The sequence below is a fragment of the Takifugu rubripes genome, chromosome 2 (genome assembly GCF_901000725.2).
Source record: "Takifugu rubripes chromosome 2, fTakRub1.2, whole genome shotgun sequence".
Lineage (NCBI taxonomy): Eukaryota > Metazoa > Chordata > Actinopteri > Tetraodontiformes > Tetraodontidae > Takifugu > Takifugu rubripes.
In genome coordinates, this window is record NC_042286.1 from 3,841,478 (window position 1) to 3,867,547 (window position 26,070).

The 26,070-nt window shown below is 43.6% G+C and overlaps 6 protein-coding genes across 10 annotated transcripts; 1 reads left to right on the plus strand and 5 right to left on the minus strand.

Moving 5' to 3' along the window:
• Positions 1–15: 15 nt before the first annotated feature.
• dnajc5gb (DnaJ (Hsp40) homolog, subfamily C, member 5 gamma b) lies at positions 16–4,053 on the minus strand. 3 transcript variants are annotated; one of them, XM_003978548.3, is made up of 6 exons: positions 3,973–4,053; positions 3,471–3,600; positions 2,816–3,029; positions 2,556–2,706; positions 2,081–2,170; positions 16–1,377 (listed from the first exon to the last, which is right to left on the minus strand). In XM_003978548.3, exons 2-6 carry the CDS (start codon positions 3,581–3,583, stop codon positions 1,319–1,321), a joined length of 627 nt encoding a protein of 208 aa, XP_003978597.1. In that variant the 5' UTR covers positions 3,584–3,600; positions 3,973–4,053; the 3' UTR covers positions 16–1,318. The 3 variants fall into 3 exon arrangements, with proteins under 3 accessions (XP_003978597.1, XP_011618199.1, XP_011618200.1); XM_011619897.2 differs by having other exon boundaries at positions 3,852–4,030; XM_011619898.2 differs by lacking the exon at positions 2,081–2,170 and having other exon boundaries at positions 3,852–4,030.
• A 120-nt stretch (positions 4,054–4,173) lies between these two features.
• tp53i3 (tumor protein p53 inducible protein 3) lies at positions 4,174–6,872 on the minus strand. The gene is made up of 7 exons (XM_003978547.3): positions 6,815–6,872; positions 6,276–6,351; positions 6,009–6,179; positions 5,546–5,813; positions 5,009–5,221; positions 4,708–4,904; positions 4,174–4,623 (listed from the first exon to the last, which is right to left on the minus strand). The coding sequence occupies exons 2-7, from the start codon at positions 6,327–6,329 to the stop codon at positions 4,438–4,440; spliced, it is 1,089 nt and encodes a 362-aa protein (XP_003978596.2). The 5' UTR covers positions 6,330–6,351; positions 6,815–6,872; the 3' UTR covers positions 4,174–4,437.
• Positions 6,421–10,008, minus strand: cenpo (centromere protein O). Its single transcript, XM_003978546.3, has 6 exons — positions 9,852–10,008; positions 9,556–9,701; positions 9,074–9,230; positions 8,711–8,982; positions 8,458–8,617; positions 6,421–8,155 (listed from the first exon to the last, which is right to left on the minus strand). The coding sequence occupies exons 1-6, from the start codon at positions 9,871–9,873 to the stop codon at positions 8,046–8,048; spliced, it is 867 nt and encodes a 288-aa protein (XP_003978595.1). The 5' UTR covers positions 9,874–10,008; the 3' UTR covers positions 6,421–8,045.
• LOC101070485 (sodium-dependent multivitamin transporter-like) lies at positions 10,009–17,697 on the plus strand. Of its 2 annotated transcripts, none has more exons than XM_011619890.2 (16): positions 10,009–10,135; positions 12,885–13,232; positions 13,308–13,373; positions 13,881–13,932; positions 14,006–14,073; positions 14,196–14,350; positions 14,533–14,673; positions 15,004–15,133; positions 15,596–15,684; positions 15,903–16,015; positions 16,090–16,160; positions 16,228–16,314; positions 16,475–16,662; positions 16,733–16,839; positions 16,922–17,043; positions 17,257–17,697. In XM_011619890.2, exons 2-16 carry the CDS (start codon positions 12,885–12,887, stop codon positions 17,383–17,385), a joined length of 1,866 nt encoding a protein of 621 aa, XP_011618192.2. In that variant the 5' UTR covers positions 10,009–10,135; the 3' UTR covers positions 17,386–17,697. The 2 variants fall into 2 exon arrangements, with proteins under 2 accessions (XP_011618192.2, XP_003978582.2); XM_003978533.3 differs by lacking the exon at positions 10,009–10,135 and adding an exon at positions 11,725–11,978.
• Positions 17,698–17,972: 275 nt separating this feature from the next.
• Positions 17,973–19,743, minus strand: ankrd66 (ankyrin repeat domain 66). Its single transcript, XM_011619900.2, has 3 exons — positions 18,929–19,743; positions 18,207–18,435; positions 17,973–18,109 (listed from the first exon to the last, which is right to left on the minus strand). Exons 1-3 carry the CDS (start codon positions 19,065–19,067, stop codon positions 17,980–17,982), a joined length of 498 nt encoding a protein of 165 aa, XP_011618202.2. The 5' UTR covers positions 19,068–19,743; the 3' UTR covers positions 17,973–17,979.
• Positions 19,744–19,775: 32 nt separating this feature from the next.
• Positions 19,776–25,841, minus strand: tdrd6b (tudor domain containing 6b). Of its 2 annotated transcripts, none has more exons than XM_029829147.1 (4): positions 25,695–25,841; positions 20,111–25,003; positions 19,982–20,021; positions 19,776–19,904 (listed from the first exon to the last, which is right to left on the minus strand). In XM_029829147.1, exons 2-3 carry the CDS (start codon positions 24,976–24,978, stop codon positions 20,009–20,011), a joined length of 4,881 nt encoding a protein of 1,626 aa, XP_029685007.1. In that variant the 5' UTR covers positions 24,979–25,003; positions 25,695–25,841; the 3' UTR covers positions 19,776–19,904; positions 19,982–20,008. The 2 variants fall into 2 exon arrangements, with proteins under 2 accessions (XP_029685007.1, XP_011618190.2); XM_011619888.2 differs by having other exon boundaries at positions 20,111–23,771; positions 25,695–25,838.
• Positions 25,842–26,070: the final 229 nt, after the last annotated feature.

The following is a 26,070-nucleotide window of genomic DNA, read 5'->3' on the forward strand; positions in this document are numbered from 1 at the left end:
ACCAAAACACCATGGTTTCCAGTATCGCTCAACTTTATTGAACCAAAATCACAATTTACAGAAGTAAACAAATCTGCCAACATGGAAATGATCTTAAGATGTTTTAGTTTATGTTGGAACCTGAAGGAACAGTCGAGCACTTGCGTGAATTTTTTTACACTAAAAATAAACAAAATTGACAGATCTGGAATTAACTGAACATCTCTTACAGCTATACATGTTATTGTCCTGGGAAAAATAAGAAAACAGACTTGTGAACAAAAAAAAAAAAAGAAATAACAAGTTTTATTTTAAAAAATACAATGGCACAATTTAAGGCATTGTCTTAAAATATTCCTGTTATAATCAGAAGATTATCTCTTAATATACATAACAATCTGATCACATTGCTGAGCTATCGTCGTGGTTACGACTATGTAACCAGGTCACGGAAACTAGAAAACGTGACAAAGAGAAGTTTTGCCGTTACATTCATACATTAGTCCCTTTGAAAACAAAACTAGGTGCATGTGTTTGTAAAAGATTTTCCACAGAGGATGCTAATCAGGCTTAGCCTGTCACAAACACACCGTTTTTGCAACACTGTAAACAAGAGTTAAGCTGTGGTGGAGTTTATACAGCCTCACGCCTGTGCAGGTTTGGCTGTTTTTAATGCTAACGCAGCTCCATAGCAATGAAAAGGCAAGAAATTACACAGGTTTCCAGTTACAATTTTACATATTTATATGTGAAGACAGTTTGTATCTTCAGAAAATTAACAAGTGTCAGTTTGTCCCTGAGCTCTGTTAATTAAACTCCAAAGGAAACACACCGTTCAGGCTTAGAATCAACTCTCGGGTTAAAAGTAGGCATCAATTATCAGACAGAATGGGGCATTTTGTATATTGTCAATTTTCAAAAACATTTAAAGGACGAAAACAAAATCAATAATAAAACGTTGAAGGAATTTTAAAGTGATAAATTAATCCTGTTGTTTTTATCCAACTTGTTGCAAAATGTCCGTCGTTGGCAACTTTGAGATTTTATAAATGAATTCTTGTGATATTAAAGTGCAGGATAAAAAGGACTCTTCCAAAACATTGCTCTGGGTGGCTTTTTACATGCTGCAGAAATACAGGTACTGTACTGGGACAATAGAATTGGTATTAGTTCAAATAACTCACTGGCACAGAGAATCTATGTGCATATTCAGGTTGGTGTTTGTCTTGTTTAGAAGTGCAGGGAGGAGCCACACAGACAGTCTAAACAAATCATCAGGCTCATTTTACCCATCCCAGTGCTGCTTTGACCGAGCCCTTCTGAGTGCCTCAGTCACGGATCAGGGTCCGAAGGTGCCGTTGGATGCTTGAGGCTGAATGACAATTGGTCTGTTTTCATCTGCGGGCATGAAAACAAATATTTAAAGACATATACGAGTATTTAAAAAAAATAAATCACAAATGTTCCCTTTAAACTGAGAAAAGAGGAACAATGGCTCCACTTAACCTTCTACAACTGACACCAAGTCTCCCTAAAGAGGCTGAAATTCATTTAGTTTGAGCTGTAAATCACTTTGTCAGTTCCATTTCCACTAACTGGTTCTGCAAACTGGGAGTGACTGTTACTTACAGCAGGAAATGAGCTGGCGTTGTTAACATTAGAAATGTTACTGAGTAAGAATGGAATCCCCTTAAATGATGTTCAGTCTCAGCATTTTTGAGAGATCATTATGGTAAAATGGTTTTAATTTAAAATTGAATTAAAAAAGCAGAGTTAGAAATGATGTTAATTTGCTGGTTATTAACGCCACAAACATGAGCAGTATTAGCATCAGCCTGCTGGGTTAGGAGGAGGGATGGGCATTTTCATTAAACTGTAATTACCTTACAAGCTTAAAATCTGATTGTGCAACTGTGATTTTGGGTTGTTGCCAATTTCATCTGGAAATATGTGCATTAAACTTAAAACATACAAGCAGATTGCATGATGCCCATCCATGCACAGAAGCAACCAAGACCACCTTCCATAGTGGTTCAGGATCAGCCAGATTAGCCAAGCGAGACAAAGCAGGAACAGCTGAGTCTAGAGACTCAAACGTTACCTGTAGAGATGACAGCTTCACCTGATGGGGCCACAACTATGACTGTAGCTTCACTACGGGTGGGCTGATTACTTACTACATGGTCCTGTGCTGTGAAACAGAATTTAACACTGAGGAATCCCACACTCTCTTAGGTTACTGTCACAATGGCGCAGGAGCCACATTGCTTTCTCCTCATGTTTAACATTCATCTGGCGACAAATCTCAGGTGATGCCAGAGGACTCTGCAGTCAGCATGCTAACGGGAATGAGGCTGCGCTGCGGCTGCTCATCCAGGATTGGCCCATGGAACAAATTGAAATCCATCAGTCAAACTCAAAGACTACAAAATTGTCCAATTCAGGAGGCGCCCAGATGATGTGTAAAGAAAAAGTACACACTGCTTCTAGTTTCAGTTTGACACATTCCAGCACCTGACATAACTAAATGATGAGACAAGACATTTTATGGACGCTTGAGTGTCTGAGTTACATACCTCCTTCTTCTTCTCTGATTTCTGCCTCAAGGTCCTCAGGGTCAATATAGACGAAGTCCTCCTCTTCCGAACCTTTGCACTTCCCGCAGCAAAAGCAGCAGCAACAGAAACAGCAGCAGCACGTGAAAATGCTGCAGCACACCAGGAGAGCCTGACCACGGAGGAAGGGAAGACACAATGCATAGATTTTAAACAACTTTAATTGAACTGTCTTCCATAGTTGTTGCACCTGTAGGCATTTCAAACCACATGACACCTACCTTGAACCAGCACTTGGACATGAGGAAATAATATTTGACCCCCTCTTCCCCAAACTGCTCTGCAGCATAGAGGCCCATGGATCCATATTCATCATAAATCTTCCGTTTGTTCTCGTCAGTGAGAATAGAGTTGGCATTGTTGATCTCTTTAAATTTTTCAGCAGCTTCTGGATTGTCTGGATTCTTGTCAGGGTGATGTCTCAAAGCCAATTTTCTGAAGACAAGTATATTAGCGGTTATAAAGTGGCCTGCACTGAGACTGAAAGAGACACACACACACCAAAAGCAAACCTTCTGCTAAAAACACAATTGTATTATGATTTGGTTTGACTCATTGGTGAGTGATCCATGGATTTCAATAGAAAACTGACATGACATTATTTGGGTACATAAGACATTATTATGTATCCCTATATCACAGTCAGCTAGGATTTATATCTGAACCATTACAGATTTCAAAAGGAAAAGCAGTTGGAGGGAAACCAGCTGGGTGGAGCAGAACACTCACAGGAACAGTTGAGACCCAGGTCAGAGAGTGACAGAACCCTGATAACCAAACTACATTTAATAGGTTGGACTTTAAACCATTCAACAACTAATTAAGAGGGCCCTAATGTACCACATGCAATCCATTGTTTTTAACTAGACGCCTCACCTGTATGCTTTTTTAATGTCATCGGCAGATGCTCCTTTCTCCAGGCCCAGGACTTTGTACAAGCTGTCTCCCGCTGTGGACAACTTACGCTGAGGTCTGTTTGGGTCTTCCATGTTTCACTACTCGGCAACTGTCAGGTAAATAACACACATACTTCCGGTTACAAGCCTCACACCTAAACTCAAATGCAGCCAGCCCGCCAAGGTTCATTAATCCATACTTCTAAATTCACTTTCAAGCATACGTCTAAGGTTACCGAACACTGATGGATTTACAAAAAGAAAAGACTTCATAAAAGAAAACTTCTAAGTGATTCACGCTACACTATAAGCTAATTTTAGCATGTCTAGATTTTCATATAACACAAAAATCGGTACGCACTAAACAAATACGGTTGTTTTTGGCCGAATCATAGAGTCCACGGTGTTTCCACAGATGCTTTTAACGCCTGTTCCGTTAATTGAAGGTGGCAAAAGTTTTCCTCTTTTTAAAAAGTTGTCACCTAAAGAGCCGGAACCACCAGAGAAGCCGCAGCGCGAGAGAATCAAGGATTCTTAAACGGGAAGTAGACCGGCTACGTCATCGGAAAACTTCGCGCGGGGTTGGCTGCGCTGCAAACACGCAGACCGCAGGAAAACGCAACTGAAGGAAAGAAACAAAGCTAAACTAACAGATCAAGAAGTGCAAAGAAATAAGATTAAAACGGGTTTTGTTTTAATTTATTGGTACAGTGAATTACAAATTGCCCATGTATAATAATAAAAAATAAAAAGTTTATTAGAAAGAAGGTTGGTACATTGTATACTGGGAACTGATTTTCATTCTTCACATCACGATTAGTGTTGGCCTGCAGTAAAATACAAGGTGCTAAGTGTTCTAACTGGATAATTTGCAAAAAAGAACAGCTGAAGGAAGCATAACACAATTAATTACCCTTGATTAAAATCTTCATTAAAAAATATTATCATTAAAATTTCTGATTCTCAGAAATCAAATTAATGATGATCTTTCCCATGTTCCTATTGGCTTCCATATGTCTGTGAGCCTCTGCAATGTTCTCCAGGTTGAATGTGCTGTCAATCACTGGTTTCAGAAACCCTGAGAAATGTGGTAGGACTCTCTGCGAGAATGCTTTCACCAGGTCTGCTTTGTACTGTGAGAGTAAAAGGGGCACCCATCAGGCACAGCTCCAAACACAAACGTAAAGAAGAGATGAGGGGGGGGCATTTCATCTCACCTGAAGGCTGCGGGAGCGCAGGAGGCTGCTGAGCAGGTGACCTCGCTTTGACAGCAGTTTGCCCAGCAGATCTCCCTGTACTGCTCTGCCTCCCATGGTGCCATACAGCACCCACCGACCATCAGTGGCCAAACACCTGACATTTTCCTCCCAGATGTGCCCTCCAATGGAGTCAAGGATAATGTTCACTCCCTTACCTGTGAAATTGCAACTGCTCAAACAAACTCAAATCTGAATTGTGTATTAAAAGTAGAAAAGTCTTAAATAGCTCTGCCGCACTGTGACATTCTACCTAATTTACCTCCAGTGAAATCATCAACTTTTGGTGCAAAGCTTTCCTCTTTGTAGTTGAATCCAGCCGCTGCTCCCAGATTCTCGGCCATCTTCAGCTTTTCTGGACTCCCTGCGGTGACGATGGGCACCGCACCAAACAGGCGAACCAGCTGAACGGCAGCTGTTCCAACCCCGCTGGCTCCAGCATGAGCCAGCACTACTTCACCTTCCTGCACCTGAGCTGTAGCACAGATGGTAACAAGACACAGAATCTACAGTCCTTGCTGACAATAATAGAAAATGGGAAACTCACATCTGTTTATCTGTAAACTGATGTGAGTTTACCATTTTTTAATTCTATTCTAAATGTTACATTTACGCCATTTTAAATTTCAACTTCCCTGCTGACTTTTGACTGGGAAAAAGTGCTACAACATTACTGTTGCCAAAATTGTGTTGACGATTAAAACCATTGACATAGAACGAACACAGACACACACAGAAACACACACACACACACACGAGTTCTGTAAAACTTCTCAAAGCTGTATGGTTGTTTCAGTACCTATAAAAGCCAGCAGTTGAAAGGCTGTGAGCCAGACCTCAGGAATGGCAGCAGCCTGGCAGAGTGTCAGATTTGGGGGAACTGGCATGAGAAGCTCCTGGGACACTGCGACATATTCTGCGTATCCTCCCCCACAGAGCAATGCCATGACCCTGTCATCTGGCTTCCAGCCACTTTTCACCCCTGGGCCCAGAGCGGCCACAGTGCCTGCCACCTCCAGGCCGATGATGTCGCTCTCTCCTGGAGGGGGGGGGTACAGTCCTCGCCTCTGTGGAAAACAGAAAAACATCACCACAAAATGATGAGATGAGTCAGTTAGCAGTCTTTAAATTTGGAGATAAATTATTTATCTGCTATATTGATGGGAATTTTGTTGAGCTGTTCCTATTTCCAGACATTAGAAAAAATGATAAATATCAACAAATTAAATTATCTGTAAAGAAAATTCTAAATACTTCAGTACCTGTAGTAAATCAGCTCTGTTGAGGGCAGTTGCATGAACTTTAACCAGGACTTCACCCACTTTAGGCTGAGGTCTGGGCACACTTTTTAACTGCAGATTCTCTGGTCCCCCTGGATTGTCCACACACACTGCCTGCATCATCGCAATTCTAGAGTAACACTTGCACCAGGCCTACAAGTAAAACAATCCATAAATAAATGAGAAACCAGGGTGCAAATAAGCTAAGAGGAAGCTGAAGTTTGATTTTGCGCTGTTTGAAACACTTACGGTCACGCTGGTGTTTCCCAGGTGAAATCTCCCAGTTTGCAGGATGTGATGCATTTAAGAGTTACAGCAGTTTCAACTGTGAGTCAACAGGATTAGGATCAAGGAAGCTACTTATTCCAGGTTATAATATCACACCAAAACACAATTTATCACCGGAACAAAATAGTTTATTCTTCTCACAGAATACATCGTGCTTCTAAAAATTCATAAATGCAACATTAAATGAGTAGCCAGTTTAATTATGCATTAATAGAATCTAGAATCTAGGGCAGATTATGGGACCTTTTCTCCCCACAATAGTCACAAAAGAAAAACTGGCTTTAGTGGAAGCACAGTTGATTGCAAAAGGAAGAAAAAAGATGTAAAAGAAAGATGTAGCAATTTGGGAAGTTCAGCAAAGAAACAAGTGTCTCTAACAGGCTTACAATAAATGAAATTTTTGATGAAAATGGTTAAACCTGACAGTAATATTGTATTTATCATATTTCTTTGGAACATCTACACAGCTAAAGACATTTATAGATCAATCTTTTGGCTACCTTAGAGGCGAAATCAGCAGGAAGCGATGTCAACAGCTCATCTGCTCTGAGACGACTCATTCATTTTCAGGAAGTTGAGTTTTTAAAGCAGAGGAAAGGAGAAGGCCGATACTGATGAGGTAAGTGTTTAACTGGACCCACCCATTGGTTCTAAATAAAGTTTTATGTGACCATTAATCAATACAAACAAATGAATGCGGAAAGGTTTATAATCATTATATTATGCTTATAATCATCAGACAGTGCGTACTGATGGCCTCAGAGCAGCAACAGGTCTGACCATATGGTAATCTGATCTTGTAAAATCAGAAAAGCAACGGTACAGTGTCACGCAATTCCAACCACTACACTTTAAATATAATAGGCTATCGTATTACCTCCACCGAGATGACCATAGCAGCCAGCATACCTGTTTGCCACAGCTCCCTGGCAGACACGCCACACACATCAGGTAGGGCAAACAACAATTCTCTTTCAAGCTGGAGACCTCAAAAAAGAAATTAAAATAACAAAGACAACTCTTTTTTTCCCAGACTTAATGGATCAAAATGTGAGCAGTGTTGACATACTGCAGAGGAATCTGAGAGTGCTGAACCAGAAGGAGGACAGAAATCTGCAGCAGAAACTAAACACGCTGGAGAAACAGTACAGGTACACCCACAAGATGCTCCAGCAAAGACGAGACTGGCTAATGAGAGAACACAGAAGAGTCACGTCGGTCAAAATCTGTGAAGCGACAGTTACCATCGCCATGAAGGAAATCGGAGAACAGCAAAGAGTAGAGATGCACTTTAGAGCTAGTCAAACAAGCGAAGGCAGGAGATTCTTCTCCAGCAAGCGTCAAACCGAAGGATCTAAACCGGTGGAGCGGGGCCGTTCTATATCTGCGCCGCTGCCGCCACCGGGCACACCGGCCAGCCCAGTGAGACGCAGAGGCTACATACAGAGCAGTTTGTCCCTACTGCAGATGAAAAATATAGCAAATATTGACTCAATATCAGAAAAAGAGCTGGCCAGGCAACAGAGGGAAGCCCAAGAAGAACTGGAGAGGATAAGAGAGCTCCAGAGGAAAATGTTACAGAAGAAGGTGACGGGATTTATAGAGATGCTCAAAGATAAATGTAACGTCCGCACCGAATCTCTGGATAGGAATGTGATGGTTAACCTTTCATTTTAATACCTGGGCATTTAACATATGAGGAAATTGTTACAGGAACCGTGTTTTGTTAAATCATACAATAGAGCCCATCCTCCTCATGGCTGACAAAGCTTGATGCACAGGAGTCTCCATGAGAAGTCTGCAGTTTTTCTTCCACTCCTCAGATTCTGGGAGACTCATGTCTACAAGTAAATAAACAACAAAATTTAAACCATGACTGCAGGTAAAACAAACTAGCTCATTTAATGCATGAATATAAAACTTGTGATGTACAGTCATTCATGTTCCTCTATTGCACTTGAAATAAAATGAAGTATTGGTGTAAAATACACAGGCACACTCCCGGTCCTTCCCCTAAGTTAAAAAGGAATCAAACTAGAAAATGTGTCTTTTTTATGTCTTTGTGTATTTTATGTCCTTATTAATTGTGTTCTATTTAATGTTTACTATTCAATTCATTTTTACAACTTGAACCCATTCCTACCTTCAGATTCAAGACTGACTCTTTTGGGAAAACAACTGGTGTGGTCAGAGTAGTCCAGCATGCAGAGAACAGTCATCTTTACTCTTGGAATAGTGAACATCAGCACCAGTATGGAACACAAAGCGTTACTCTCCATCACCTCCACAGATTGATGGTGTACCTGTAAAGAAGAAGAGGGATTTAGATTCATCTGTCATGGCGATATTATCTGTTGGACATAATGCCAGTTACAAAACAAAACCAAGACTGGCACCTTTACGAGTCTCAGCTGCTCCTTGCGACCAACGTAAGCATTGAGATGTTGGCTCAGGGTGTCTAGAAAAACCATCAAGTCTGTCTGAAAGTTGCTGTCTTCTTCCAGTCTTTTCAAGGGAATGAATGGCGGAATGTTATGACGGCTGATCTTTATTATTGGCCTCAGATTTAACTCCAGGTTATACGTTTCGAAGAACACGCCGTTGTAGGCAGTTGCCAAAGAAATACAAACTCCTTTGCCTTGGCGAGTCTTCACGAGGTTGTAACCACCTAATGACATCAGCACAAAACAAAAAAGTCAGTCTTTTATGTTTACACAAAAGTGTAATTTCACAATATAAAAAAGAAATCTTGTTCGTACCAGTGATGTGGTGAGCATACAGAAGGTCTTTGAGCTGTGAATATTTGGCCATCTGCTGTAATACTTGTGAATCTGGGTCTTCGCCCATTTCTTCCACTGTCTCCTTAGCTTCTTGTGTACTCTCTTGGTCCATAGATGACCTTAGTTTCTGAAGTTTCTGTGGCAGAAAGTTTCAGTCATCACCAATATATGCATTTTAAAAAGTAGTGCAGCCACAACGTTGCACAAGGAGACCCTAATAAACAGCTAGTGGTGAAATCGATGTCTGGTGAGTTACTTTAACTTCTGTACCTGACACAAGGCTGCAGTCAGCCTGAAAGTTACACCTTTTTCTATGAGGCAACCTGAAGCTAATCATACTGTATATTAGCAATGATCTTCCCTTTTTATAGTTACCAGTACTGTACTCCTTTTAATTAGCCAAGGACGGCTGTATAGCCACTTAACCATTTTAAAGCTGAACTAGATCGTCGTTGCAATACCTTGTGTATTTCTATTTCTGCCACCAGCCGGTCTCTTTGGATCTTCAACGCTTCGACTTTATCCTTTAGCTCCTTCAACCGGCCTTGCTGCGGAGTTTTACGCTTTCTTGCTTGATCTTCCAGAACACTGAGATGCCCCAAAACACCTGAAGAAGAGCAATAATTATCAAGTAGAAGTGAAGAGCATCCCACTCATTGTAGTTGTGTTTGCTAACAGACAGTAAACCTTTACAGGCTAGTTTAGCAACCAGCAGCAAAGCTAAGTGGCGAAAGTGACTTTGTACGTTATGAGCTACCTATCATCGACGATTCCTCCATACTTAAGTAGTCCACACCTTCTCTTTCTGTGTTAAATGGAACAGAAATGACTTTAAAACAGTTCGTAACAAATTAAGGAAATTTGAGTTTGGCGGCTTCGCGTCATCAATTATAGTCCCGCCCCCAGCTCCAACCCCGGAAGTAAATCAAAACACAACACGAGCTCGCAATGCGGTGATCACGTGGAGCCATCGGGAAGGCTGTTGCTTTGGCAAGGACCCAGAGTGTCACTCTAATATCCTTGACTGGCATAACTATTAAGGTAAACTGGTTTACTGTGGATTTCAGGTCATACTGGTATCAGGAAAAGTTGTATTTGATCACCGTAGATCTCATAAATGGCGCTTTTGGCAGCGAGCCCTATGCGGATTTGATGATGCAATGAGTGAAGGTGAGGCTGGTTTACGTTTTACAATTTAATTGGGTGTTCTTCCTAGGAGCACCCGTTACTATCCTACGAGCACCAGCGCAAAAAGTGAAATCATTCGGGAACCGTCATGAACCAAACACCGAAACGTGCGCGGCGGATTTTATTCTGTAAATGCAACGGTGCCCTAGAACACCCCCCCCCCCCAAATAAAACCCCTCCAATTCCTCCATTCTTACACCTAACAGGAAGTGGCTTTTTTAAAATATAATATATATATTCCGTCAAGAGTTTCTTTAGCGCATATCTCCTCCTATATGCTTTGGCTTAGAGCAGCGCTTCTCAAATAGTGGGGGGGGCGGTGCGATGCCAGGGGGGGCGTGTGACCCCGGAGAACATGTTGCCGTACTAGAATAAAGTGTAATTGCACCCGCGCGCACACACCACAGAGCAAGAGATAGGAAGTGCAGTGAACAAACCACCAAGAGACAGCATGAAAAAATACTTAACAGTGATGAAAAGAAAGACGGAGAGAGACGGAGATAATGAGACATACGAAAGTCTCCCGAGGAAATATGACGAAGCATATACTGTATAGCGCTTGGCTTCACTGTGACTACGGTGGGAGACGAGGAAAGACCGGTGTGTTTACTGTGTCTAAAAATGTTGGCAGGACAGCATGAAGCCAAATAAATGAAGGCGTCACTTAAAGACATCACACCCCAGTCACGCTGATAACCCTAACCCTGGTTAACCCTAGCCCTGGTTAACCCTAACCCTCACTTAAAGACATTACACCCCAGTCACGCTGATAACCCTAACCCTGGTTAACCCTAACCCTCACTTAAAGACATTACACCCCAGGCACGCTGATCAGCCGCTTGAGTTTTTTCGGCAAAAACGTGCCGAATATTGGCAACAATCATCCTGCTTTGGTCTATATTTCTTTCTTTTTTTGTTTTCTTTAATATTAATAAGGATACAATGTTATGCAGAGGTGTACTTATAACAATTTCATAGACAAATGATACTAATTATAGTCACGGCGGGGGGCGCAAAATGTTTTCTTCTTCCTAGGGGGGGCGTAACAGAAAATAATTGAGAAGCACTGGCTTAGAGACACCAATATTTCCCAGAACCTGGTTAAATTATGGGAGTCGGTGGCTCTGACTTCTCTTATAATTAGTCCGGAGGGTGGGGTGGGGGGAAACATATAATTGCTTCCAAGGCCTTAAAATCCCATTGTAACTAATAGGAGCGGCCTGGAAAGGTCATGGAATTTAACCCCCAGTTTGAGGGCCCGTAGCTCCGGCAGACATTCACCTAGAAAGACCTTCAAACTTTAAAACGTGGCCACAAAGGTTCTGAGTCATTATACAACTTATGAAAGCCCTGTGTCAAGAAATGCCCCCCTGCCTGGAAACGTCCTGTTGTTTCAGCGGGAGACCACGTGACCCATAGCGGAGACGCACAAGCATTCAGATGGAAAATCTCCCAAACAAATAATTCTGTCCCGGAAGCTCCTAGACTGATTAAAAAAAAAACTTGTAGCCACAAGCCTTGACTAACTCGCAGACGTCACTTCAACGACATTATATTAACCAGCGCCTCGTAAAACGAGCTACAGCGCCGACTGGTCCGCTCAAATCTCCAATTAACTCAGAGCAGAGCAGAGCGGGGGAAACGGTCCGGAACCGACAGAAGCTGCGCGTTTAACTCGTCGTTTCTCCCTGACCAGGTAAGCTAGAATTACGAAACCCGACACGGATGGACTTCAAAGTCTTGCGGTTCGAACGACCCCCAACCTCGGACGGTTATCGGACGTTAAGCGGTCCAAATAGTCGTTTGAAAACGGGTGGTTCTGATCACGAACCTGTGTGTGTGGGTGTGTGTGTGTGGGGGGGGGGGCAGCTCACAGCCAGTGGGTATGGGAGGGGCTGCGAGCATGCATTGTGCAGACTGCACAACATGGCTGCACAAAGGGCACTCAATTGGCTTGTTGGGGGGCAACAGGCAAACTAACTTACCTAAAGTTCTTGCAGAAGTACATTCTTATACAACTTTGAAAAATATTAGTACATATGAAATGTTACAAATTGCGTAATAGTTAATGATTAATGTGTTCAATTCTACACTTTAAATTTTGATGTACAGTGTGTAAGTAATATGTGTAAACCCCAACACGTTCATATGGATGCGCATAGCTAGCCAAGTAAAGTAAACTTAAAGTAACTTATTTAGATATAGATTAAACAAGGGACAGAAAATTAAAATGGAAAATATTTAAGTAAAATTTGTTTAATAGAAAGAGCTTGATCCTGTCCAGATATGATGACCGTATTGGCTCAACCTGCAACACGTTTTGGCAGCTTTAGCCTCCGTGCACCGGGGGGTTGTTTTGCTGCTCAGCAGAGGTCGTCTGCAGGAACAGTTCCCAAACTGGTAATGTCAGTATTTTTGGATTAGCACAAGTGGGGTAAAGTTGACACAGAGGGTGTTTGACCTTGGTTAGTTTATCTTGGGTTGCATTTCTGCTGCACACAAGGTCGGCAGACTCCCAGGACTGAGGGGTGTGAGCGAAGATGTTTTCCTTCTATCTGACTGTTTCACCAAAGAGAAAAACAATTCTTCCTCTTTCTTCAAGATGGACCCGTTTGACCAGAAACACTTCACAACTGTGGACTATGTGATATTTGCGGGCTTGCTGGCTGCCTCGGCGGGCATAGGCGTGTTCCACGCCCTGACGGGTGGGCGCCAGCGGACTACACAGGAGTTCTTGATGGCAGACAGGAGCATGGGATGTATTCCTGTTTCGCTGTCCCTCATCGCCTCATTCCAGTCTGCTGTGGCCATCATAGGCGTGCCAGCAGAAATCTACACAAATGGGACTCAGTATTGGTTCATGGGATTTGCTTACATTCTGGGCCTCCTCATTCCAGCTTATATTTTCGTTCCGTTGTTGTACCGACTGCGACTCTCAAGTGCCTATCAGGTATGTAGCGGCCATTTTATTTGAATCCGTTTGTGTTTGTTATCCTTGACCAACACCTGCTGCTTTATTCCACAGTATCTCGAGCTACGCTTCAGCAGAGCAGTTCGCATCTGTGGAACTTTGACTTTCATTTTCCAGATGGTGGGTGACGATGTTAAAACAGAAAAGCATAAATCAAACGATTTACTGTCCAAATAATAAGCATAATTCCTTATGAGGGGTCTGTTATGTTTAGATTTTGATCAGTTGCACTGCATATTTTAGTCATGGACAAGGACCAGAAGTGCTTTTTAAGTCAAAAATGTTGGCTCTATAATATTGCCAAAGGATCAAAATTATTATATATATATATAATATAATGGAAAAGGGGAAAATCTTCCATTTAATAGTATTTGCGACAACGTTGGATTACGGGGAGAAGGATTTATTTTTCCAGTGTCTGTCACATGGTTCCACCATGATCATTTAATTATATGTCCCCCAAAGCTTTGCAAACTTTTTCTCTCCTCCCCAGGTTCATACATGAAAATGGCATGTTCACTGTTCTACCGTAGTCTGATAAATAGCATGGGTCATTAATAAGGACAGAGCAGCACCATGGTTATTACACCTTTACGAGGTCTCTGACTATAATTTCCTCTTTCACAGGTTGTCTATATGGGAGTTTGTGTTTATACTCCTGCCTTTGCTCTAAATGCAGGTGAGAAATGTAGCCACATTTTCCAGTGACTGGGATGTTTTTACATCGATATGTGACACTTTTTTCATCCCAGTAACAGGATTTGAACTGTGGGGTGCAGTGCTGGCCACTGGACTAGTTTGCACTTTATACACAACGCTAGTGAGTTTCTGAAGGTTTTTTCGATGTAACTAATTTGACTTTGTTTATCTGTAGTAAACCTTTAAACAGCCTAATTATTGTTGCTGACATATCTTCCTCTATGTTTTCTCTGTTTCTTACAGGGCGGGTTGAAAGCGGTCATCTGGACAGATGTGTTTCAGATGCTTGTGATGTTCGCAGGGCAGCTGGCTGTCGTGGTGGTGGGAGTTCACCAGGCTGGAGGAGTCTCCGAAGTCTGGAGAAAAGCCTTGGAAGGAAACCGCATCGCCTCCCTCGAGTAAGTCTGCAGTGGAGTTTGGTTGCTGCTCCTTAGGTAGAAAATAGAGGGACACATTTCTTTTATTGGGAGTTTTCAACAAGTTGCGGTAAATTTAGAAACAATGTTGAAAGGTTAAGATTAAGTTTAGGCTTATCAGGACACATTTGAATTAACAGTTATGTGCTGTCTACTGTGTTCAGCTTAAACCCCGATCCTACAGAGAGACACACCTTCTGGACTCTGGGGGTCGGCGGGATCTTCCTCATGCTCTCCCTGTATGGAGTGAACCAGGCTCAGGTCCAAAGATATCTCAGCTCACGCACAGAGAAAGAGGCGGTTAGGTGTGTAGGGTTACACTCTCCTGACTTTCTTAAAACAACTTGGATTTTTTGTTGCATTCAGGCCGGATTATTATTTTCATTGACCCGTCTTGCGTGTTTGAAATGGAAAAATTACTTCATTACACAGAGACAAAAAATAAAGTTAATATATATCTGGGTTGTTTTTTTTTTTTACTAATCTGTTCTATGAGCAGTTGCATCTCAACACTTTTGGGGTAAATTATATCATAACCTTGACTCCTAATCATCAATTCATAGAAACATGACCTCAGAAATGATGGTGACTGACTTGGTCAGGTAAGGTAACAGTGACTTGTTACCTTTCTGCAGGTCTTGCTTCATGGTGTTTCCCTCCCTGCAGCTGACTCTTGCTCTGAGCTGTGTGATGGGCCTAGTCATGTTTGCATGCTACTGCGGAGAGGATCACTCCCGCAAGCTGGGCACCTTCAAGAGGGATGCTGTGAGTGTCTGCGCTGGGCTCCTCCTGTGTATCAATGATATAACAAGGGTTCCAAAACTTTTCACTGCCAAGACTGGACAGACAATGTAAATTTGATGGAGCGCAACTGCTCTATGTATTTGCCAGGACTAACAGAGCTAATCTACGACCGCTTTACCCAGCGTATGTGTCACTGGTGCTCCACAGGAGGGGGACAAGTCTTTTTGATAGAAGGCACATCAGTGGACAACTTTTCAAACGGTGAACGTGCTGAAAATATCCCAAAACCGGACATTGTTTCTATTGAAAGTACTACTTTACTGAACAAAGACGACCCAGACTGATGCACAGTAAAGCACAGTGAAACCGGTGCAGGTTTTTACTAGTTTTCCATTATGGTCCGGGTCCCCACAGCTCTGGATCTGACTGAATTGGAATCGTATTGTTAGCAAATGCTTCAGGAACTCTTGATGTTCCCCACAGATGGTGATATACTTTGTTATGGATATGCTACAAGAGCTTCCTGGACTACCTGGACTGTTCATCGCGTGTTTATTCAGTGCAGCTCTCAGGTAAATGACTTTCCTCTCCGATGTTCTGTCTGCGTGCACCTTTTTTTCATTTTCCCTTCACAAAAGGAGCAAAAATCATATTTACGGTTTTGTTTTTCTTGTGTGTGTTTTTATCTTTAAAGAGTAACTGATGTGTTGGCAGATGGGAACTAAGGTTTGTGTTTCATTGTTGATGCCGATTGTATTGACTTGTTTTCTCCTGGGTTGTTTTGCTGCAGCACCATCTCCTCAGCTTTCAACTCACTGGCCACCGTGACGATGGAAGATCTCATCAAGCCACATTTCCCCAGCATGACGGAGTCCAGAGCAACCCTGCTGTCCAAAGCTTTAGGTGAACTCTCTAAAGCTTTAAATTCAGGACTCTGGATGTTGTTTTGACATTGCCTCGTGTGTCTCCTCTCTAAGCCATGTCCTACGGGATCCTGTGTCTGGCCATGGCCTACCTTACCCACCTGATGGGGGACTCGGTTCTGCTGGTAAATAAGTAAGTTGGCTCAATTGAGTCTTAGACTGTAGCATGTAACCAATATGACTGATCCTCAGGTGGCTTTGAAAATATTTGGAATTGTTGGCGGACCAGTTCTCGGACTGTTTTGTCTGGGGATGTTCTTCCCGTGTGCCAACTCCACCGTAAGCTAACTTTTTATTCAGCATACAATTATTCACAATGTAAGTTTGTTAGTGTTTCCTGTCTTCCTTTACTAAGCGTGATTGGACGTTGCCTTCACATTTTGCTTGGTAATGTTTAAATATGTCTTTGCCAGCCATCAATATTCTTTTTGTTTACCAGGGAGCATTGGTGGGTTGGGGGGCTGGTCTGGTTCTGACCTTTTGGATCGGGATCGGTAGCATCATCACAAAAACCTCCAGCACCTCTCTGCTCCCGTCTGGCTGCATACCCATCCTGTCAGTCAATGCCACCGCCGCCGCCGCCACCACTGCCACCCTTCAGGCTGCGTTCAGTAATGTCACTAAGAGGTATCAGCCACGGTTACACACTTCTGCTGCTGTGGGTCCAGAAATCACTCCTTTTGTCTTTGCTCCATAGTCGACCTTCTGCACTGAAGAGAATGTATTCACTGTCCTACATGTGGTACAGTGCATTCAGCTGCTTTTCCGTCATCACCGTCGGCCTGATTGTGAGCTTTCTCACAGGTATACGATGTCCTATATAAGAACATGGTCTTCATTTTCAACACTTTCTTTCTAATCAGTTTGACTTAACAATTCTTTCAAGGACCTATGAAAGAGGAGGATGTAATGCCAGGCACAATCTATCCCTTGTTGGAGAATATGCTTTCTTTTCTACCTAAGCGCCTCAAAAAGAAGCTCTGCTGCATGAACCCTCTGGGACAGACGGTAAATAAGATTACTTTTAATCAAAGAATGTGACTTTATGACTTAAGGAATGAAGCAGATAATTAGCTATGCTGGCAGGATGGGGCACGACTGACATTAATATTGCTGCATGTCAGTTTATTGATTAGTACACGGCTGTGTTTGGTAAAGAATGACCAGTCTCTTTTTCTATTTCAGCTGTATGTTTTCATAATTACTGTAATAATCTTGTAGTCCCCAGTGAGGCAGCCGACACAACACAAAGACGGTAAAGGCCCGACCTTTGCAGCAGAGGAAGGTGAGAAAGAAGGCTTCCTTCCTGAGACCGACACAACTTTTGTGGAGCGCGAGACGTCTGTGTGATGTTCCCCGACTGTCTGGAAAAAGGATGACGCATCCTGATGCACTTATGTCTTTGATTTTGTTACAATTGGTTTATAATCAATGATGTTGGGTTTTTATTGTTCCTTTTTGAAGGAAAGTTAGTGCTTGTCTTTTGTATTTTTTGTAAGACTTGTATGATTGAACTCGACCTCATGTGAAATGTCCACATTCGTAGGTGCTTTATTGATGTAAATTTTGACTAACAATTACAGCTGTGTAAAGGTTTGTCATAGTATTTAATTTGTATAGGTTTGACCTTTTTCAATGATTAAACCTTTTTTAGATATTTCATTTCATTCTTTATTTAACTGACTGTTAACTTAAACTGGTTTTAAAAGACATCAGTCAATTCTGGTTAAACTTCCAAAATGTTTTTTTTTTCTTTAATCAAGTCATTGTTCCATTGTGTCACTGGACACCAATTATGTTTCCAGTGAATTAAGGGCTGCAGGAATGCATGGACAAATTTCATTGCAGTGATTCTGTTGGTAATAATGTGATCAAGTACCATAGAAACACTGCTCAGTGAAAGGCAACAAGGATGTCAATCAGTTGTGCATAGAGACGTGTTGCTTATGTTGATTTAGAGGTGGCGTTTTCTTCAATGTCTTTGATCAGTTCTGGCCACTCATCATCCGAGTCGTCCAGTGAAACTCCTTTTTCAGCAGCCATCTCACGATAGGCCCGACTCTCGATTTCTGCCCTGCAACACACCGACGGGGTACTTTACTCCTTTAGATGATGTGTGGGTGAAGATGAAAGAGGAGGATTAGGGTCAATGATGGAGCTTCAGTTCTAACCTTTGGAGGAAAGTCACACAGTCTCTATGGCCATAAATCTCTGCTATTCTCACTGGTTTGTCCCCACAGCAGTCCTGCTTGTCTATGGGAGCGTGGAGCGAGTGCAGCAGCTGCAGCACGGCCAGCTTCCCGAACTCGGCAGCATAATGAGCCGGAGTCCAGCCGTGCTCGGTCTTCAGAGACGGCCGGGCTCCATGTTCAATGAGGATTCTGACTGTTTCAGTGTCTCCTGCAGGTATTATGGGACAAAACGGAATAAATCAACTGAAAGTTCCTAATGTGAAGCCCCCTATTCATGAAATATGTTAATCCATCTTCTGATTCAATACAAATATATATTTTTAATTCAAGCCCTAGATTTCTAAGGAAAATCTCTTAAATGCTGATTTGTACACAATTATGTGCCTTTTTCATGGAACAACTTGCAATTACAGCTGTTATGTAAATGTGAATAATGTGAGAAAGCAGCTGGGTCTGTTGGGACTGGGCTGACAAGCGGAGGGTTCGTGGTTCGAGCCCCCAGTGCCGACGGTAGGGGTGGGGGGCCAGAACACCCTTGAGCAAGGTACCGAACCCGCAAATGGCGACTCACCCAGTGGTGTACCCTGCCTTAACCCATACCTGGCGGTTAAGCAGATTTTTTTTTAAAAGTAGCTGTTTAAAGGACCTACAACGCTGCACGCTGGGCACAGTGCGAATGAAGCAGTAGATCGTCGCCGCACCTCTGGCTGCTGCCCAGTGGAGAGCAGTCTTGTAGCTCCAGTCGACGTCCCTCTGGTTGGGGTTGCATTTCTTCTGCAGCAGAATCTCCTCCACGCCGTCCACGTCGCCCGCTGCTGCTGCCTGGTGCAGCTCGGTCATGTTGCGAGCGGTTGTCACGGCAACGCGTCATCAACACAAGATGGAGCTGGTTTTCTTTGAAAAGACACTGGTTGCCGACAGAAATAGAATATCCAGCGGAAATAAACGTTTTGTATGATTAACAGAAAGATAAATCGGACTGAATATCTCAATTAAAAAACGTAACTCTGGAACTCTCTTTCACCATGTAACGTAACGTAACGTCGGTTCCTCTTCAAATACCAACTCGGCTAATTACGCTGTCTTGGTGAGGTTATTGGACAGCAGACGATTTGTCTGTTAGCAAAATAACTCAAAAAGTTCAGAACGAACTGTAATTACATTTTCAAGAAATGTTTATACTGGGCCAACGAAGATCCCATTAAGTTTTGGTAATGCTCCGGATTCCGATTATACTAGTCTAAGTCACAGTATGTGAGGAAATAAGGTGTTAGGTTTTAGGTTGAACAAGAAACTCATCTTTCTCACAGTGCCTTGATATCAAAACAGATATCAAGACGGTGGACAGACACTCTGGTATTCCAAGTACCGGTAAATGGAATGTCTGGGTGTAAGTCACCATATTTGGGGAAATGATCTGCTTGGTTTATACTTTTCCTATCTGCTACCTTGAAGGAGTTTTATCTGCTCTATTATGTCTGAGTAATCTGTCCTTGAGTGTCTAGAAAGCTACTAATAAATGTAATATAAAAAGAGTACACATACACATGCAAGAACTGTCTCTTTATTGGCACAATAGGAAGGTGAATACTAATATCTTAGTAAAATGACAGCTGGTAAAATTGTTCTTATCAAACCCACAAGGTTTGAGTATTGACGGAATTTCAGGGTCCAGAGCTGAAAGAAGAAAAATATATTAATCAGAATTTCAACTCCATAAAATGATTTCCCCAATTACTGCACAAGTAACGAACCTAAAATGCAAAAGGACTCAGTCTTCATCATTGCGGTCCACTAAAATTAAACAAGAAAATGCAACATTTATTGCAAGATGCTTTAATCAAAGTGTTTTCAGGACATGACACTGAGTTAAGCCGTCTCACCCGAGCTGGACTTTTGCGGCGAGACAGCCTTTCTGTCTGGCTCTTCTGTCCATCAGCGTGTTGACATCCAGCCATCCACCAATCATAACATCCTTGAATTCTACCTGCACCATATACTGGGGCACCTCGATCTCCGGATAGGCTTTGGTACTGAGGACTGTCACTCTTAGAGGTTTATCAACCAGGAGGCTGTAGAAGTCTTCACACACTTCGTCGTGCCAGGAACTGTCGGACTTGTCAAATCCATTCAGACAGCACAAAAAGGCCTGAGGGGCTGTGGCCAGCAGTCCTGGGGGCAGCTGTCTCACGCACTCCACGGCAACGTCGGCCTCGTTTCCGTAGTCCACGAACACAACATGGACTGTGGCGTCACGCCTGGCCATCACTTGGGCTCGATACCACTGACTGTCACTGGAGAACAGGGCAAGACACGGACCCCCTGGAGCGGCAGCCTCATTGGACGTGTTGGGCTGTGTCTGTCCAGCTTCCTGACAAAGCTGAGAGATTTGAACCAGGTTCTCTGTGTCAGCGTACTGGCACCAGAAGAAACAGGGTCCAACAATACAGGAAGCATAGACATTCTCCTTTTTGTCCCTGGAAAAGGTTGGCTGCTTGTACCTGACTGCGTTTGTCTTTTCTTTGGAATCACCAGCATGTGACTGGCTGGAATCTGTTTGAGCATCTTGGGTCAACGTGTCTGTGTTTTCTACCGGGATGCTCTGCTTGGAAAGTGGCTTCCAGTATTTCTTCATCATCTTATTTATGTCCACTCCCTCACACTCAATCTCCACCTGATGCTGAGGAAGTGCCGACTCTGAATGCTTCCCGATTTTCAGCACACTGAGCTTCAGAGGCTTATTGACCAGAAGATTGTAGAAGTCACTGTAAACTCCATTGTCCCAGGAGCCCTTGGACTCATCAAATCCACCCAAAGAGCACAAAAAGGCCTGAGGGGCCATATCCAGCAGACCCCCAGGCACGGATCTTACATTCTTGACATCAACGTCAGCCTTGTTTCCGTAATCGATAAACACGACGTGAAAACAATTGTCCTGTCTGTCCATCACCCGAGCTCGGTACCACTGGTTATTACTGGAAAACAGGGCCAGGCAAAGACTTCCAGGAACAAGAGTTTTGGGGAACTTTGTGTCCAGCTGTGACTGTCCTGCCTCCTGAGCAAGCCTGGATATTTCATCCAAATCCCCCGTGTTTGCGTACTGGCACCAGAAGAAGAAGGGCTCCACAATACAGGAAGCAAAGACCTCCATTTTAGTGTCAGATCTGTTACGGTTCTCAGACGTGTGGGTATTTTCATTTCCCGTGGAACCGGTTTGACTGTACTGGAGGACATTTTCAGTGACAGAGTCTTCTTGCACAACATGCTTTTTGGCGGCGGGTGTCCAGTATTTCTTCATGGCATCATTTACATTTGTTTTTTCAAACTGGACTTGCACCGAATATTGAGGAATCGCTGTTTCCTGGTTGTCCTGAACATTAAACACCGTTACTCTTAGCACTTTGTCCACCAGGAGATTGAAGAAAACATCATAGACGCCGTCGTCCCACGAGCCCTGGGACTCTTCAAATCCATCCAAAGAGCACAGAAAGGCCTGAGGAGGCCTCTCTAGCAGAGCCCGAGGCAGAGGTCTGGCGTACTTCACCTCAACATCGGCCTCATTTCCATAATCAATAAAAACAAGGTGCAGTTCATTGTCATGTCTGCGCAGCACCTGAGCTCGATACCACTGATTATCATCAGAAAACAGAGCAAGACACGGACATCCAGGATTCAGAGACGTAGAGAAACTCAAATCCCCTTGGGACTGTCCTACTTCCTGGGCCAGTGTCGAGATGGTTTCTAGCTCTTCTGTGGCAGCGTATTGACACCAGAAGTAAAGAGGTCCAACAATGCAGGAAGCAAAGACCTCCTGTGTCTGCTCTGGAGGAACATCTGGCCTCTTGTACGCGCAGATATCCACGCTGCCCTCAGAGCACGTTTGAAATGACATCTGTTTCACCGCTGGCTCCACAAGAGACCTTCCTTTCCCCAGAATGATATCGACAATTTGTTTATGTTCGGCTTCAAAATTCATTTCATCCTCCTGAACGAAGACGTCACTGATCTCACCGTTGGACCGCCCTCCCACACACTCTCCATTGCTGCATACCTCCCCCACCTCCTGTGGTAAACTGCTCTGATTTGACTTGCTAGGACTGGAGCCTGTGGGCTGCTGCTGCTCAGGCGTGGCTGCCGTTTGTCGTTCCGTCCGCTTCATCATCTCTCTGACAGCCACATTGACATTCACAGATCCATCGAAGAGTTCAACAATCAGCTTTCCGTTTCCCCCTTTCGCGACTACAGAAATGGTAAACGTGTGGTTGATGGCACGAAGGGCAAACCACCGGTTGACCTCCTGTGGTACTTCCTCTGGGACGCCGAACAGTCCCAGCAGAATGGCCTGCACGGGAACCGATTTAGCAAAAGCGGCTTCATTTGGAAAGGCGCAAATGTCCCATTCATTCACTACAAGAGTGTCGCCGTGATCCACGAAGTGCACCTTGATCTGCGGAGAGTTTTCCACAACTCGACCTCTGTACCATTGATTATCAGGGTGTTTAGCGATGCAAATGCTATCAGGTCCGACTGGTCGCTGTCTGCACAGATCCTGCGCAACAAATTGTTGAATATTTTTATGCAATTTAGATAATAAGTGAGAGCTCTTCTCCAGATTGCAGTAGAAGTGATTGACATTGTTGCAGGAGGTCACAGAGACCTTTTCCTTCCCACCTACCTTAATGCTGTGTGCTGAGCAACTATACCCATTACTGGGAGTAATTTGCACCTGATTTCCTCCTTTTAGAGCGACCAGCTTCCCAGCGCCTTCTGATGGAGCCTCAAACTCAACAACGTTGAGAGGAAGTCCTTCTTCATCCGACGTTACAGCTTTCACAACGCACCTTAGCCCAGCATCCGGGGATGAGCCTCGATCCTCCAACTTCTGAAAGTCTGCCAGTGCAGATTCTGCGGCGTTGACGGCAGTGGGATCACTGGGGCCCCTCTCACTGAAGAGGCAACACTGGAAAGCCTGCGCGTTCAGCCGCAGGAAGGCTGGATCGATGGGCCGGACATCTCGCAGGGGGACCTTCTGGACGTGACCAAAGTCTATAAATCGTACAGCAACGACAGGGGAGTGGGGACTTGCCATGATCCTGGATCTGTACCACATTCCATCGTCTGGACTGCGGGCGACACATATCGACTCCACGATCGGCTGAGGGTGTGTGAAGGCATAGTGGCTCTGCAGGTTTTGCATTAGACGTCTGACTGAGCTGAACTTTTCTGTCTTCTGACACCAGAACTTGTGCAGACTTTCAATGCAAGTCACTTTCACACTGACATTACTCCCGACAGCAAACGTGCCGTCACTGGTTGCCGTTTCATCCGACGGGAAAACTGCTGAGTGATGGTTACGGTGCAGTAGACTGTCAGAGCCACTTTTAATGGAACAATCATCAAGGTTGTCGGAACCCGCAGCATCTTTCCTATCGTTGGCCACCAGGGTCTTGGTGTTTGTGGTAGTTTCCTGAACTTTCATGCTAACTTGGGTATTTGAGTGCAGAAATGGAAGAATGGGTTCATCAAAGGCTTTTGGATCAGAACCTGAGGAAGATAGAAAACAACTGTTCACACACACTGCATCGCTTGCATAGAGGATGACCCGATAGACGTCTTCAGGTGTGATATGGTGGCTAAACATCGCCAAAGCAGTCTGGTTAAGGATTAGTGATTTTAAATAGTCCGTCTGGTCCTTCGTCCACCCTGTCCCGCTCTCCTTTACGCCATCAAGATGACAGGGATAGGTCACCACTGGCATTCTCAGGAACTTTTCATGCAGCGGTTTGACGTTATCAACTGGGACCAGTTCTGTTTTTCCTTCGTCCACATGCATGACTTCTACAAGACCAGCAGCAGCAGCCGTGTCTTGCTTCAACACTGAACGATTCCATCTGCCGTCTGAGCCTTTGGCGGCGCAGGGATCCCCGCAGGCCAGTGACTGTGCCTCTGCAAACTCTGACTGCTCCTCATAGTGGTGCTGGATCTCCTCTGATAATAGCTTCAGTGCGCTGGAAAAAATTAGGAGTCTGCAGAAAATGTTCTGTGGATCGATCACCTCTGCCACATAAACATGCTCATAGGTGTTTGTGAGGAGTGCTGGATACAAATATTGGCTGTGTTTCTGAGGTTGGCGACTGCTCTTTATATGGTTTTCCTGACCTTTCTGCACGAGGTTTTCAAACTCATCTTCTGGGATCTTCTTAGCTAGTCCAGCCTCGCACATCTCCTGAGAGACAGCTGGTACGTCGAGGATGATGATCCTGTCTCTCATCAGCAGGGCTTGAACCAGCGCCTCGAACGTTTTGCCGGGCAACAATTTCAAAAAGGTTTCTGCTCGCTCAAGCTCGTTCTCCGTGATAAGAACATTTGCAAGTATGCAAGACTCAATTTCTGGAGGAAGAACAAAGCTTTCACTTTTGGCCCATGCCAAGCTTCTGCCTGTGGTCACATGCGCCTGTGCTTGGTCAATGAGGAAGACGCTGTAATTTTCTCTTTCTATAGATTCAATCCGAGCCCTGTGCCAGATGTCACTGATGCAAACCAGGCAAAAATTCCCCGGTCTTCCTTCTGCACCATTAAACTTCCTTTCAGGATGCTGAATGTCTTCTCTCATCTGCTGGTAAATATTTTTTCTTCCATCATCTATGTTAACCCAAAGTTCCACCAGACCACAGCCATCTTTTAGGTTAACCCTGGTCACCAGAACAGACACTACAGATCCTTGTGCTGGAAGCCCAGGAATTAAGCACATTGTGAAGCTTGGAGTTTTGCTACACCTGGAAAAAATGGAATGCACGTGTAAACCAATACAACTGATGCTAGCAATCACTGTGGAACATGTTCAGTAGTGGTAAAAGCTTTAAATAATCTACTTTTGTGTGTCTAGTCAATACCGCTGCAGTCAATATCCTTTGCCAACAAGTGTTATGGGAACATTTCCATTCAAAAGCCTACTCGCATTACCACAATTGGCCACGTGGTGGAGCGCTCTCGTCAGATTAAATTTTGGTTTTATTCATTTTTAATTAAAGAATTGTGAGAAACACACAATTGTTCAAAGTATCACATTCACTATCCTTCCCATTCACGTATTCACAAACGATCCCGGCTAGTAAAGGTTCCAAAGAACCAGGTACAACGTAGGATAAAGACATAAAATTAACAGTGCAGTAACAGGCCAGACTCACAAATCTCACACTCGTCAACACATTAGTCAAATACGCCGACCCGCGGCCTGTTTCATTTAAACGAATCCAAGTCAGTCATAAATTTAATTTGCTTTGTTTTGTTCGTTTTTTTTGCATTACTTGGGAGTTTGGGTAATGATCGCAGATGTTTTTAAAACATCTGAACGCCTCGAAAATGCAGGTAAGACATGACGTAGCCACTTTTGCTTGTTAACCATGTTCGTAACCCAACAGTACATAAGATCAGGTTTTGTAAAGCCCACTTCTCCGATATTCTTACCTTTTCAACTATAAGGATAGCCAAAGGGTTGCTACGCGCACACGGGCAGGTGGTGGGAATATCGGGAGTGGTTTGGGATTCACGTCCCAGCTGTCAATCACGCTGAAGCAGTTAGCGAATGCTCCCGCATGACCTGCACGCAAACGCACCACGGCAGGAGGACCAATTAATATTATGTTGATTATATTTATTCCGTCATTAATCTAATGAGTTTGGGAGAATTTACAAACTGTGTCGCTGTACTGATGTTGAGAGAAATTGTTCATTACGTTTAAGTATTTCTCTGTTAACATTTTCGCACACACACACACACACACACACAACAAATATTTAAACTGTTGCCATCTATCGTGAGCAGCAGACAGTCTACACTCTC

What these genes read in the sequence shown, in the direction of transcription:
- dnajc5gb (XM_003978548.3), bottom strand. Translation starts at nt 3,583, where the DNA reads ATGGAAGACCCAAACAGACCTCAGCGTAAGTTGTCCACAGCGGGAGAC. An exon ending in TGTCCAAGTGCTGGTTCAAG is followed by an intron (nt 2,707 to 2,815) that starts GTAGGTGTCATG and finishes CTCCGTGGTCAG; the next exon opens with GCTCTCCTGGTGTGCTGCAG. An exon ending in AATCAGAGAAGAAGAAGGAG is followed by an intron (nt 2,171 to 2,555) that starts GTATGTAACTCA and finishes TCTGTTTCACAG; the next exon opens with CACAGGACCATGTAGTAAGT.
- tp53i3 (XM_003978547.3), bottom strand. Translation starts at nt 6,329, where the DNA reads ATGCATCACATCCTGCAAACTGGGAGATTTCACCTGGGAAACACCAGC. An exon ending in TGGGAAACACCAGCGTGACC is followed by an intron (nt 6,180 to 6,275) that starts GTAAGTGTTTCA and finishes TTTTACTTGTAG; the next exon opens with GCCTGGTGCAAGTGTTACTC. An exon ending in ACAGAGCTGATTTACTACAG is followed by an intron (nt 5,814 to 6,008) that starts GTACTGAAGTAT and finishes TGTTTTCCACAG; the next exon opens with AGGCGAGGACTGTACCCCCC.
- cenpo (XM_003978546.3), bottom strand. Translation starts at nt 9,873, where the DNA reads ATGGAGGAATCGTCGATGATAG. An exon ending in GGAGGAATCGTCGATGATAG is followed by an intron (nt 9,702 to 9,851) that starts GTAGCTCATAAC and finishes GCTCTTCTTCAG; the next exon opens with GTGTTTTGGGGCATCTCAGT. An exon ending in CAGAAATAGAAATACACAAG is followed by an intron (nt 9,231 to 9,555) that starts GTATTGCAACGA and finishes TTTCTGCCACAG; the next exon opens with AAACTTCAGAAACTAAGGTC.
- LOC101070485 (XM_011619890.2), top strand. Translation starts at nt 12,885, where the DNA reads ATGGACCCGTTTGACCAGAAACACTTCACAACTGTGGACTATGTGATA. An exon ending in GCACCTTCAAGAGGGATGCT is followed by an intron (nt 15,134 to 15,595) that starts GTGAGTGTCTGC and finishes TGTTCCCCACAG; the next exon opens with ATGGTGATATACTTTGTTAT. An exon ending in TCCCGTGTGCCAACTCCACC is followed by an intron (nt 16,315 to 16,474) that starts GTAAGCTAACTT and finishes TTTGTTTACCAG; the next exon opens with GGAGCATTGGTGGGTTGGGG.
- ankrd66 (XM_011619900.2), bottom strand. Translation starts at nt 19,067, where the DNA reads ATGACCGAGCTGCACCAGGCAGCAGCAGCGGGCGACGTGGACGGCGTG. An exon ending in CCACTGGGCAGCAGCCAGAG is followed by an intron (nt 18,436 to 18,928) that starts GTGCGGCGACGA and finishes TAATACCTGCAG; the next exon opens with GAGACACTGAAACAGTCAGA. An exon ending in TGTGTGACTTTCCTCCAAAG is followed by an intron (nt 18,110 to 18,206) that starts GTTAGAACTGAA and finishes GGTGTGTTGCAG; the next exon opens with GGCAGAAATCGAGAGTCGGG.
- tdrd6b (XM_029829147.1), bottom strand. Translation starts at nt 24,978, where the DNA reads ATGTGCTTAATTCCTGGGCTTCCAGCACAAGGATCTGTAGTGTCTGTT.